This window comes from Gossypium arboreum, chromosome 6 (assembly GCF_025698485.1).
Source record: "Gossypium arboreum isolate Shixiya-1 chromosome 6, ASM2569848v2, whole genome shotgun sequence".
Taxonomy (NCBI): Eukaryota; Viridiplantae; Streptophyta; class Magnoliopsida; order Malvales; family Malvaceae; genus Gossypium; species Gossypium arboreum.
The window spans coordinates 61600787-61612702 of record NC_069075.1 but is presented as its reverse complement, the minus strand read 5'-3'; the positions used below and the strand labels follow the sequence as shown (position 1 = coordinate 61612702).

At 40.2% G+C, this 11916-nt stretch overlaps 1 protein-coding gene across 1 annotated transcript; it reads left to right on the top strand.

The window, feature by feature from the left end:
• Positions 1 to 9536: 9536 nt before the first annotated feature.
• On the top strand, positions 9537 to 11157 carry LOC108484907 (uncharacterized). The gene is made up of 4 exons (XM_017788791.1): positions 9537 to 9909; positions 10829 to 10893; positions 11005 to 11073; positions 11146 to 11157. Exons 1-4 carry the CDS (start codon positions 9537 to 9539, stop codon positions 11155 to 11157), a joined length of 519 nt encoding a protein of 172 aa, XP_017644280.1.
• The last annotated feature ends 759 nt before the right edge of the window (positions 11158 to 11916 follow it).

Genomic DNA, 11916 nt, shown 5'->3' with positions numbered 1-11916 from the left:
GCTTACTGGGCCAGATACAGGTATGTGAATTTTCTTGGGCGTTGTAAGGGGTTTTGGGCCTAGTATATGATAACTACATAAGACTTAATTAATTGAGACCATGGACAAGTCATAGGGTTAAGGTGTGGCAACGGGTATATGCATGTCTAGGATTGGATCGAGGGAGAGCTTGGTATTTAAGCGATCTGAATGACCTACCTCCTATTCTCTAGAATCCTACCTGGTGCATAGTATTCTTTCATCTTAGTTCGTAGGACTGGTTCATGGGCCAAGGTAAGTGAAAACCATAATTAAGGGAAAATTACCGAAATGCCTCTAAGGGCAAAAATGGCCAAAATACCCCTAGGTGTTGAATGTAAGTTTTATGGATGCGACATGCATACATATGATGTTCTGCTCAGGTAGCATATAGGGTGGGAACTATGGAACGGAGGAAGTATATGAGGATCGCATGGTTGCCTGAAAATCGTGGATCCACAGACGGCTTTTAAATCCCAATATGTAAATGAAGGTAGTTCCGCAACCGGGCTACCATTGGTGTGTGGGCTGGGTGGGTCGATATTTATATCCTCATATAGTGTGATGGGGGACGGAGCTAGTGTGTAGTGGATGGATAATTTGAATGGGATTGCATTGCATGCTTGATGATTTCTCTTTGAATGCTTGTTTTTCATGGAGGGTTGTACACACTGAGTTTGCGAAAACTCACTCCCTCTTTTATTTTATTTTCAGGTGATGCTCAGTAGAAGGTTTGATGTTTGGAAGGACCCTGGGTGGCCGGCTAGCAAGATAATTTGGACTTGGTTTTTTTTTTAGCATTTAAGTTTTTATTTCTTTTCAAGTGTGTTCAGATCAGATTGTAATAAGGTTTTCATTATGTTATTATTACTTAAATTATTATTATTATTTTCATTGTAATTACAAGAAGTTGAACGTGGATTTCTTAAATTATAGTATGTTTTCTACATTTCCGCAACTAAGTTTTTTTTAAAAAAATCAAATGTTTTAAACAAGGCTTTCGTAACTGAAAGGTTTTTTTTTTAGTTAATTAAGGTTTCTTTTATTTTAAGAAGGGTTTTCAATGAAAACATGGTTTTCGCTAAAAGACTTTAATGTAACACGCCGGATACGCCCATAACGTTTGGGGCGGGTTTGGGGTGTTACAACATTTACGCAAATTGACAGAATGTGTGTTTATATACACAAGTCTGAATAAGATAATCAAAAATTTTGTGTAACATAGATATGTATGTAAATTTTCTTAGAGGGAATTATGTGATTGTGATGATATTATGTTGATGATGGATGCTGAGTTATATGTGTGTAACTATTAGAGGCTTTACGACCTCACCCCCTTACCAGAGTTGCACTATGATGAAAGTTCACTAGAATTATGTTGAAAACGTTCATAAGTGGGAACTAAAGAGTTTGGTGATGAAGTAATTAGTAAAGCTTACAGAGATGAGAATAGTTTCAAAAGTGAAAACAATTTTGAAAGAGATACCAGATTGTTTTAGAGATTGTTCAGATTATGCAATGTTATGGTTAAAGAAGAAGTTAGTCTCGGGTAATTGACTGTTTCAGTTATGATCTCTAAAGTACGTATTTATAGAAATCTCTTTCGAAATGATTTTCATTAGTGAGTCGAATAATACGAAATTTATGATGACAAAATTAGTCAGAGAAATGATATTTGAGCTATAAAGATGTCTGTGTGTGACAGTTATAGTTGAATAAACTACGACGATCTCTTCTAAGTACTCTCTCTCTATATATATTCTTTTATCCTCAGGGGTTTATATGATTGTTCTTTTTTTTTCTGATGGAATTCTTATTGCATGAGTTTACTTGCTAACTATGATGTTAGACGAAACCTTGTTGGTCTGGTCGGTTTATGACCAGTATTTTCTTATCTTTCTTTGTAAGTTTATTCTATTATGTTTGGAATAAAAGTCAACGGTGAAATTATGAGAGGCTATTCTTCTGTTTCTACTGGTTATTGTTCTGTTTTATATGCATATATGAAAAATATGTTATCTCTGTTACAATTGATTCCAGAGTGTATAAGCATTATTTTCTTCTGGTTTTCTCTGAGGAATCATCAGAATCTTTATTATTTTCTTATGAGTTATGTTCTAGGATTTCCAGTGTGATATTGTATCTTGGATTTCCTTATCTTGGTTTTCCCATCATTCATACTTCATAAATTATTAATCATGGCTCACCTTTGAAGTGTGATCATTGACTTGTGATAACTATGTTTATTATGATTGTCAGAAACGTGATTTTTATGGTTTCTGGAATTCTTAAATTTTTGTGAAGAGAATTAACATCGGCAAAGGTACAAGTAGTGGAATCACAAGCTTCAATTTGTATGATGGATTTCTTTTCTCAGGTAAGTTAATTAAAGTCAGTGCATTCAATCGAGATGTCTTTGTTTCTTTGGGCTAATGCGATTGTAAATGTAACGCCCCAAAATCCCGAACTTTCTTATTATTTCGGTATTGATAAAATGTGTGCTTAATATTCCTAGTTAAGTGTTATTTATATGTTAATAAGCCTGGGTTAGTTTTGGAGTTTGAACTTAGGGGTCAAGGAAATTATAGTTTAATAATAATAAAAAACCTTGTTGGCAAGTAAGTTGGTTTTTAAATAAATAAAGGAGGATTTGGGCACAAAAAAAGACTTGTGTTGGAGTAGCATGTGACGTAAAAAAGCCTCGTGTTGGAGTGGCAAGTGGCGTCACATGCATGACAAGTAGGTCCGGGGTTCGAATCCCTCCTTACTCAAAAGGAGGATTTATTTATTCTCTATAGATGGTCAATAGTGGCTTTGGATATGAACTCTGTAAGGAGTGATAAAAGGATAAATTTAAGGAAGGGATTAAGGAGCTATCAGGGAGAAAAATTAGGAGATGACGAGTGAAGAGAGGTAGAGCCAAATTGTGAATTTAGGGATAAGAAATTCGGCTATAGTCTATATATAGGTGCCAATTGTGGGGATTCCAGGCTAATGTCGAATTCTCCCTCTCTATGTTACAAAAAACACCTTTCTCTCCAAAGATCTAAAAGTTGAAATCCCTTGTTCTTCTTCTCTTACTTCATGCCGATTTTCCATTCTTCCTCTACTCAAATTCTCTTTGATTCACCGTTAGTTTAGCTAATTCCTTCTTCTCTTCTTCTTTGTGCCGAATAACCTTTTTCACCATACAAATCTCAAAAGCCAAATACCTTCTGTGCCGCCACTACTCCCTTTATTTTGGCCAATTTTAGTGTAAGTGCTTGCTTTTTCAATCAATTTTTGCTAGTATCGATTACTCCTGTCCCTTACACTTTCTAAATCTATTTTGGTAGGGGATTAGTATCAAATCTCAGTCTTTTGGATCTTTGCTGATTTGCTCCTTAGGTGTTGGGACTTCGGTAAGTGTTTTTCACTTTGGTAAGGATTGGCCGAATGGGCTTTAGTAGGAAAGGGTGACTTATGTTGGATACAAGTCACCCATTATGTTTTTAACGATAAAGCTTAATGCAGATCTGGGAAGTACTCGCGATTAGTGATCAAGAAAACCTATTAAGGCTTGGCGTTTTAGGTAAGGTTAAGGTGAGATTTCGGCTTTTGGTAAAAGTATTCGATAAGTATGTGTGATTAATCTTTGAGTGACATCGATTATAGGTTCGAGGCTAGGGAGATCGTAGCACACTTTATTTCCATGTGTGTATATACACTGCACATATACAGTAGATCGACAAATCCTGAAATGCTGAAAAGCCGAAATGCCGAAAAGCCAGAAGTTTGGCTACAATAGACCTGTGAGTGCACGAGCACTCGTAAAGGGAAACCGATAGGTGATCTGAGATCCCATGAGCGATACCATGGGCTAGTGCTATGTATTAACCAACCGGGCCAGAATGGGCTAAATGGGCCTGATGGGTTGTAAGGCCCATAATAGGCAAAATTGGCAACTTGATAAATGATGAGAAATTGTATGAAAGCATGACTATGAATGTGATTTGGGCCTAATGGGCCATACGAATGTGATTTTGGCCTAATGGGCCATACGAATGTGATTTGGGCCTAATGGGCCATATGCATGTATGTAGACTTGTTTGGGCTTTGTAAGGGGGTTATGGGCCTAGTATCTGAAACTGGTTAAATGGACATAAAACTTAATTAATTATTTGCGACCATGGATGAGTCATAAGGTTAAAGTGTGGCAATAGATAGATGCATGTCTAGGATTGGATCTAGGGAGAGCTTTGTACTTAAGCGGTCTTAATGACTCACCTCCTCTTCTCTGGAATCCTACCTGGTGCATAGTATCTATTCACTTTAGCCAACGAGGACTTGTTAATGGGCCAAGGTAAGTAATAAACCCATAGTAAAGAGAAATTACCGAAATGCCCTAAAGGGCGAAAATGACTAAAGTACCTCTAGGTGCGTAATGTAAGATTTATGGATGTTACATGTATACCTGCTACATTCATATAAAACTCTGATTAGGTTGCATATGGATTGGGATTTATGGAATGAAGGAAGAATATGAGGATCGCATGGTTGTTTGACGACCGTAGTTCCATCGGTGGCTTTTTAAGCCCAATATATGAGTAGTAGCTTGCTGCAACGTTAGGTAGTATCTCAACTGGGCTACCATTGGAATGTATCAGATGGGTGGGTCGATATTTCTATCCCCACATGGTGTGTATCGGGGGATGGAGATGGTGTATAACGGTTGGATGGGTAGGATTAGTGCATATTTGATTGCGTTACATCTGTTCTGATATTGAATTGGGCTTATGCCCAAAAAGACTTGCTATTGCATGCTTTACTATTTTCCAAGGTTGTACACACTGAGCTTTCAAAAACTCACCCCCCTTCTTTTATTTTTCTCAGGTGATCCTTAGTAGGTGGTTCGATGGTTGGAGGGACTTCGAGGTGGCTAGCTAGCAAGACGACTTGGACTTGTTTTCTTAAGCTTATAATTTCTAGTATTTTAAGTTATTTCAGTCTAGATTGTAATAAGGCCTATTCGTTAGATATTACTTCATTGTCATTACTACGCTTTGAGACTAAATACACACTGAATGTTAGTTAATTCTTTCTTTTGAAGGGTTTTTAATGAAAATAAGGTTTTTGATAAAACACTTCAATGTGACACACTAGATCTGGCCATAACGTCCGAGCCAGGTAAAGGGTGTTACATTTAGTGGTATCAGAGCCAAGTTGCAAAACTTGGGCTGTGAAGTGGGCCTTATTATATGGGTTTTATTTTTTTAAAAAAATTCGGATCACAATGTTTTGGAAAAAATTCTTGCTGTGCGGCACACCGAGTCTCTAACGTCAAACCAAGTAAGTTCTTTTATTATTAAGCTTATATAATTTGATATGCTGTAGATAGTCAGTGGGCTACTTTAGATGATTATACTGAGGCTTTTAGTTGGAGTGAACTGAAGCCCGTAGGACCTTAAAATAGTAGAGGATTTACGAAAACAACTTTCTTTTTAATACTATCATAAAACATCAGCTTAATTATTAAAACTAACTAAAACTTCATAAAATTTCTAATCTAGATAATACGTGAATCAACGATGATTGCTAGAAGAGGTGAAAGAGGCCGTGGTCGAGCCCGCGGAAGTGTTAAGGCTGGATCGTCGACATTGGGCCATATGCCCAGAGTTGGAGTAGGAGAGGCTCCAACCTCATCCGTGGCTGAGACTGGACCGTATGATTAGGTCACGGGAAATGATGCATTGTCGCAGGCAATGTTGAGGATTTTGGAAAGGGTCGCAGGGCCCAATAATGGCACGAGAAATAAGGGGTCATTTTCGGAGCGACTTCGATCAAATGGGGTTGAGATCTTTAAGGGTGTAGCTAGTGTGGCTCCTAATGTGGCTGAATACTGGTTGGAGGCCATTAAAAGGTTAATGGAGGACTTGGACTGTTCACCTGAACAAAAGTTGAAAGGGGCAGTGTCACTGCTTAGGGAAGAAGATTACCAGTGGTGGCTGACAGTGAAAGACGGCACCCAACCTGAGCAGGTCACTTGGGAGTTCTTCAAAACTGCGTTTCAAGGGAAGTATATGGGTGCGAGTTATGTGGATGCTAGAAGGAAAGAGTTCCTGAACTTGACCCAGGGAAATAAATCTGTGGCGGAGTATGAGGCGGAATTTCTATGCCTTGGTAGGTATGCAAGAGTTATGGTGGCAACGGACTATGAGCATTGTGTTAGGCTTGAGGATGGTCTTAAGGATAGCCTCAGAGTATTGATAGCTCCACAAAGGGATTGAGTTTTCTCAGAGTTGGTAGAGAAAGCAAAGATAGCAGAGAGGGTGAAGTGTACTGAACGCCTAAATCAGAAAAAAGAAAGGGGTAAGAATAAAACTGATGCTGAGACTTCTGGTGTTGGACAGAGGCCTAGGGCTAGGGCCAGAGTTAATGGACCAGTTAGAGCAGGGCCCTCTACTATTAATCCAGGGGTGCCACCTTGTGCTGATTGTGGGAAAGGTCAAGTAGGCGAGTACTGGAAGAGGACGGGAGCTTGTCTAGCTTGTGGATATATAGAGCATAGGATCAAGAGTTGCCTAGAATGCCAGGTTAGGTGCCAATCGTGGGCCGAGGTAGTGTTCAGCTGCCAAAGGGTCGTGGCCAGGCCAGGGGCGGTAACGACAATGGACGTGGACGTAGAGCACTAAGAAAAAATGCAGGCCATGCTGAGGCCTGGCAACCAACTTTGGTTTATGCTACTCGTCGCTGAGAATACGGGGATGCCCTAGATGTGATAACGAGTATGTTCTTTATACATGAGTTACCTTACACTGCATTGATTGATATTGGATCGACGCATTCATATGTTGCATGCAATATAACTGAACCTTTGGGTGATATATTTGAAACTATTGTGAATGAGATTACGGTGATAAGTCTGTTAGGCCAGGTAGTGGGAGTGAATAAGTTGTTTAGGGAGGTACCCTTAGTAGTCCAAGGGGTTACCTTTTTAGTGGATTTGTTGAAATTGTCGTTTAGCAAGTTTGATTTAATCCTGGGTATGGATTGGCTGGTGAAACACTGAGCAACCTTGTATTGTGCTGCAAAGCAAATGGTGTTAAGAACGACAGAGGATAAGGAGGTGGTGGTGATTGGTGAATGCCAGAATTATCTGTCGAATGTGATTTCAGCATTAAAGGCTGAGAAGTTGGTATGAAAGGGATGCGAAGCCCATTTGGCTTATATTAACGATACGAAGGCTAAGAGCCCTACTGTTAAAGAGTTGAGAACAGTTAGGGAATTTCCTGATGTTTTTCTCAAGGAGATGCCACGGTTGCCGCCCAACAGAGAAGTGGAATTTGGCATTGAGTTGTTACCTGGTACGGCTCGGTGTCCATCGCCCCTTATCAGATGGCATCGAAGGAGTTGGTAGAACTTAAGGCACAGATTCAGGAATTGTTGGATCGAGGATTCATCTGACCAAGTGTGTCTCCATGGAGAGCACCGGTGTTATCCGTAAAGAAGAAAGATGGGACGTTACGAATGTGCATCGACTACCGGTAGTTGAACAAGTTAACTACTAAAAACAAATACCCTCTACCGAGAATCGATGATCTTTATGATCAATTTAGGGGAGCTTCCGTTTTCTCGAAGATTGATCTGCGTTCGGGGTATCACCAATTGAGGGTTAAGGAGGCAGATGTTTATAAGATAGCTTTCAGAACTAGTTATGGGCACTACGAGTTCTTGGTAATGCCATTCGAGCTGACGAAGGCATCTGCCGCTTTCATGGATCTCATGAATTGGGTTTTGCAACCCTACCTGGATCAGTTCGTAGTGGTTTTTATAGATGACATCTTAGTGTACTCAAGAAATGAGGATGAGCATGATGCACGCTTAAGAATTGTGTTGTAGATTTTGAGGGAGAAGCAGTTGTATGCCAAATCCAGTAAGTGCGAATTTTGGCTAAGGGAGGTTACTTTTCTAGCACATGTGGTGTCAGCTGAGTGGATTAGGGTGGATCTCTAGAAAACACTAAGTCAGCGTCAGAAATCCGAAGTTTTCTGGGCTTGGCAGGGTACTATGGGCGGTTTGTTGAGGGCATTTCATTAATTACTGCACCTTTAACTAATTTGTTGAGGAAGGGGATACCGTTTGATTGGATAGACAAGTAGCAAGAGAGATTTGGAAAGCTTAAGAAGGTTTCAATTGAGGCCCCTGTATTGATTCAGCTAGAGCCTGGGAAGGAGTTTACGATTTATAGTGACGCGTCGCATGTGGGCTTGGGTTGTGTATTGATACAGGAAGGAAAGGTGGTTTCGTATGCGTCATGTCAACTTAAGACTCACGAGGTGAATTACCCAACCCATGACTTGGAACTAGCCACAGTGGTCTTCGCGCTAAAAATATGGAGACATTATTTATATGGAGAGAGGTGCATAATTTATTCGGACCATAAGAGTTTGAAGTACCTCCTCACCTAGAAGGAGCTAAGCCTTAGGTAATGCAGGTGTGTGGAATTATTGAAGGATTATGATTGTACGATTGAATACCACCCTAGCAAAGCAAATGTGGTAGCGGACGCGTTGAGTCCTCAGGTTAAGTTGTACTTGAGGGCTATGCTCGCCTGTTTAAGTTTGTTGGATGATGGTAGCTTGTTAACTGAGCTTCAAGTAAAACCGGTGTGGGTTGAGCAGATAAGGAGTAAGCAATTAGTGGATGAGACTTTGGGTGCTCGTTTAGACAAGTAGAGAATGGGGAGACGTTAGACTTTGGGATAAATAGTGGAGTGTTGTGTTTCCGTGGGAGAATGAGTATACCAAAGAACGATGATCTAAGGCAGTCTATTCTATGGGAAGCACATAATAGTCTCTATGCCATGCATCCTGGTGGAAACAAGATGTATCAGAATTTGCATGAGCTTTATTGGTGGCCTAGACTTAAGCGCGAGGTTATGGAGTTCGTAAGTAAATGCTCGGTTTGTCAAAAGGTGAAGGTGGAGCATCAGTTTCCTTCAGGATTGCTTCAACCAGTAAAGATTCCACTCTGGAAGTGCCAGGTTGTATGTGGCGGAGATTGTAAGATTACATAGAGTGCCAGTTTCCATAATATCTGATAAGACCCACATTTCACTTTGCAATTTTAGAAGAACTTGCATGAGGCGTTGGGTACTAGGTTGAACTTCAGTACTGCATTCCACCCTCAAACTGATGGACAGTCGGAGAGGGTGATCCAAGTTTTGGAAGATATGTTGAAAGGGTGTGTAATTGAGTTCCAAGGTAGCTGGGAAGACTATTTTCCGTTAGCCGAATTCACGTACAATAATAGTTATCAAGCGAGTATTGGGATGGCTCCGTATGAAGCATTGTATGGGCGAAGGTGTTGAACTCCAACATGTTGGACGGAGTTGAGCGAACGAAGAATTTTGGGCCCAGAGTTAGTAGCAGATACTGAGGATAAGGTAAAAGTCGTATGCTGACCTTAAGCATCAAGAGATAGAGTATGCAGTGGTGGACTTAGTTTTTCTTAAGGTCTCTCCATGGAAGAAGGTGTTAATGTTTGGACGGAAGGAGAAGCTAAGCCCAAGGTTCATTGGGCCATATTGGGTTGTGAGGCGGATTGGGCCAATCACTTATCAGCTAGAATTACCTTCTGAGCTAAGCCAAATCCACAACGTTTTTCATGTTTCCATGCTAAGGCAGTATCGCTCAGATCCTTCACATGTCGTGGTGGTTGAGGAAATCGATGTTAGGGTAGACCTAACTTTCGAGGAGAAGCCCATACAAATAATTGGACATGAAGTTAAGGTATTAAGGAGGAAGCCCGTTCCATTAGTCAAAGTGATGTGGCATAATCACAAGGCCGAGGAGGCTACCTGGGAACCTGAGGAGGCAATGCGACATCAATACCCTCAACTCTTTGGATCAGGTAATTTCGAGGACAAAATTCTTTTAGGGGGTAGAGTTGTAACGCCCTAAAATCCTAAACTTTCTTATTATTTTAGTATTGATAAAATGTGTGCTTAATATTGCTAGTTAAGTGTTATTAATGTGTTAATAGGCTTGGGTTAGTTTTGGAGTTCGAACTTAGGGGTGAAGGAAGTTATAGTTTAATAATCAAAAGAACCTTGTTTGCAAGTACGTTGGTTTTTAAATAAATGGAGGATTTGGACACGAGAAAGCCTTGTGTTGGAGTGGCAAGTGGCATTACATGCATGACAAGGAGGTCCGGGGTTTGAATCCCTCCTTGCTCAAAAGGAGGATTTATTTTTGCTCTCCAGATGGTCATTAGTGGCTTGGATACGAACTCTGTAGGGAGTAATAAGAGGAGAAATTTATGGAAGGGATTAAGGAGCTATCAGGGAGAAAAATTAGGAGATGAGGAATGAAGAGAGGTGGAGCCAAATTGGGAATTTGGTGATAGGAAATTCGGCTATAGTCTATATATAGGTGCCAATTGTGGGGATTCCAGGCTAATGTCGAATTCTCCCTCTCTATGTTACCAAAAACACCTTTCTCTCCAAAGATCTAAAAGCTGAAATCCCTTGTTCTTCCTCTCTTAAAGGCGAAACCATTGTTCTTCCTCTCTTACTTTGTGCAGATTTTCCATTTTTCATCTACTCAAATTCTCTTTGATTCACCGTTGGTTTGGCCAATTCCTTCTTCTCTTCTTCTTTATGCCAAATAACCAATTTCACCATACAAATCTCAAAAGCTGAATACCTTCTATGCTGCCACTACTCCCTCTACTTCGACCAATTCTAGTGTAAGTGCTTGCTTTTTCAATCAGTTTTTGCTAGTATCGGTTACTCCTGTCCCTTACTCTTTCTAAATCGATTTTGGTAAAGGGATTAGTACTGAATCTCAGTCTTTTGGATCTTTACCGATTTGCTCCTTAGGTGTTGGGACTTTGGTAAGTGTTCTTCACTTTGGTAAGATTGGCTGAATGGGCTTTAATAGGAAAGGGTGACTACTGTTGGATACAAGTCACCCATTATGTTTTTAACGATAAAGGTTAATGCAGGTCTGGGAAGTACTCGCGATTAGTGATCAAGAAAAGCTATTAAGGCTTGGAGTTTCAGGTAAGGTTAAGGTGAGATTTTAGCTTTTGGTAAAAGTACTCGATAAGTATGTGTGATTAATCTTTGAGTGAAATCAATTGTAGGTTCGTGGCTAGGGAGATCACAGCACGCTTTATTACTAGGTGTGTACATATACTGCACACACACAGTAGATCGGAAAATCCTGAAATGCAAAAAAACCGAAATACTGAAATACCGAAAAGATGGAAGTTTGGCTACAATAGACCTACGAGTGTGTGAGCACTCGTAAGGGGAAACTGATAGGTGATATGAGGCCCCATAAGCGATACCATAGGCTAGGGTCGTGTATTGGCCAACCGGGCCAAAATGGGCTTAATAGGCCCGATGGGCTGTAGGGCACATAATAGGCAAAATTGGAAACTTGATACTAAGTGATGAGAAATTGTATGAAAGCATGACTATGAATGTGATTTAGGCCTAATAGGCCATACGAATGTAATTTGGGCCTAATGGGCCATATGAATGAGATTGGGCCTAGTGGGCCATATGCATGTATGTAGACTTGTTTGGGCTTGGTAAGGGGGTTATGGGCCTAGTATCTAAAACTGGTTAAACGGACATAAAACTTAATTAATTAATTGCGACGTGGACGAGTCATAAGGTTAAGGTGTGGCAATGGGTATATGAATATCTAGGATTGGATCTAGGGCGAGCATGGTACTTAAGCGGTCTTAATGACTCACCTGGTGCATAGTTTTTATTCACTTTAGCCAACGAGGACTTGTTAACGGGCCAAGGTAAGTAATTAACCTATAATAAAGAGAAATTACCGAAATGCCCCTAAGGGCGAAAATGACTAAAATACCCCTATGTGCGGTATGTAAGATTTATGG

Excerpts from the sequence above, each read along its gene's own strand:
- LOC108484907 (XM_017788791.1), top strand. The coding sequence starts at position 9,537 with ATGTTTGGACGGAAGGAGAAGCTAAGCCCAAGGTTCATTGGGCCATAT. Across the intron at positions 9,910-10,828 it reads CCCTCAACTCTTTGGATCAG|GGATTAGTACTGAATCTCAG; the intron begins GTAATTTCGAGG and ends ATTTTGGTAAAG. Across the intron at positions 10,894-11,004 it reads CCTTAGGTGTTGGGACTTTG|GTCTGGGAAGTACTCGCGAT; the intron begins GTAAGTGTTCTT and ends AGGTTAATGCAG.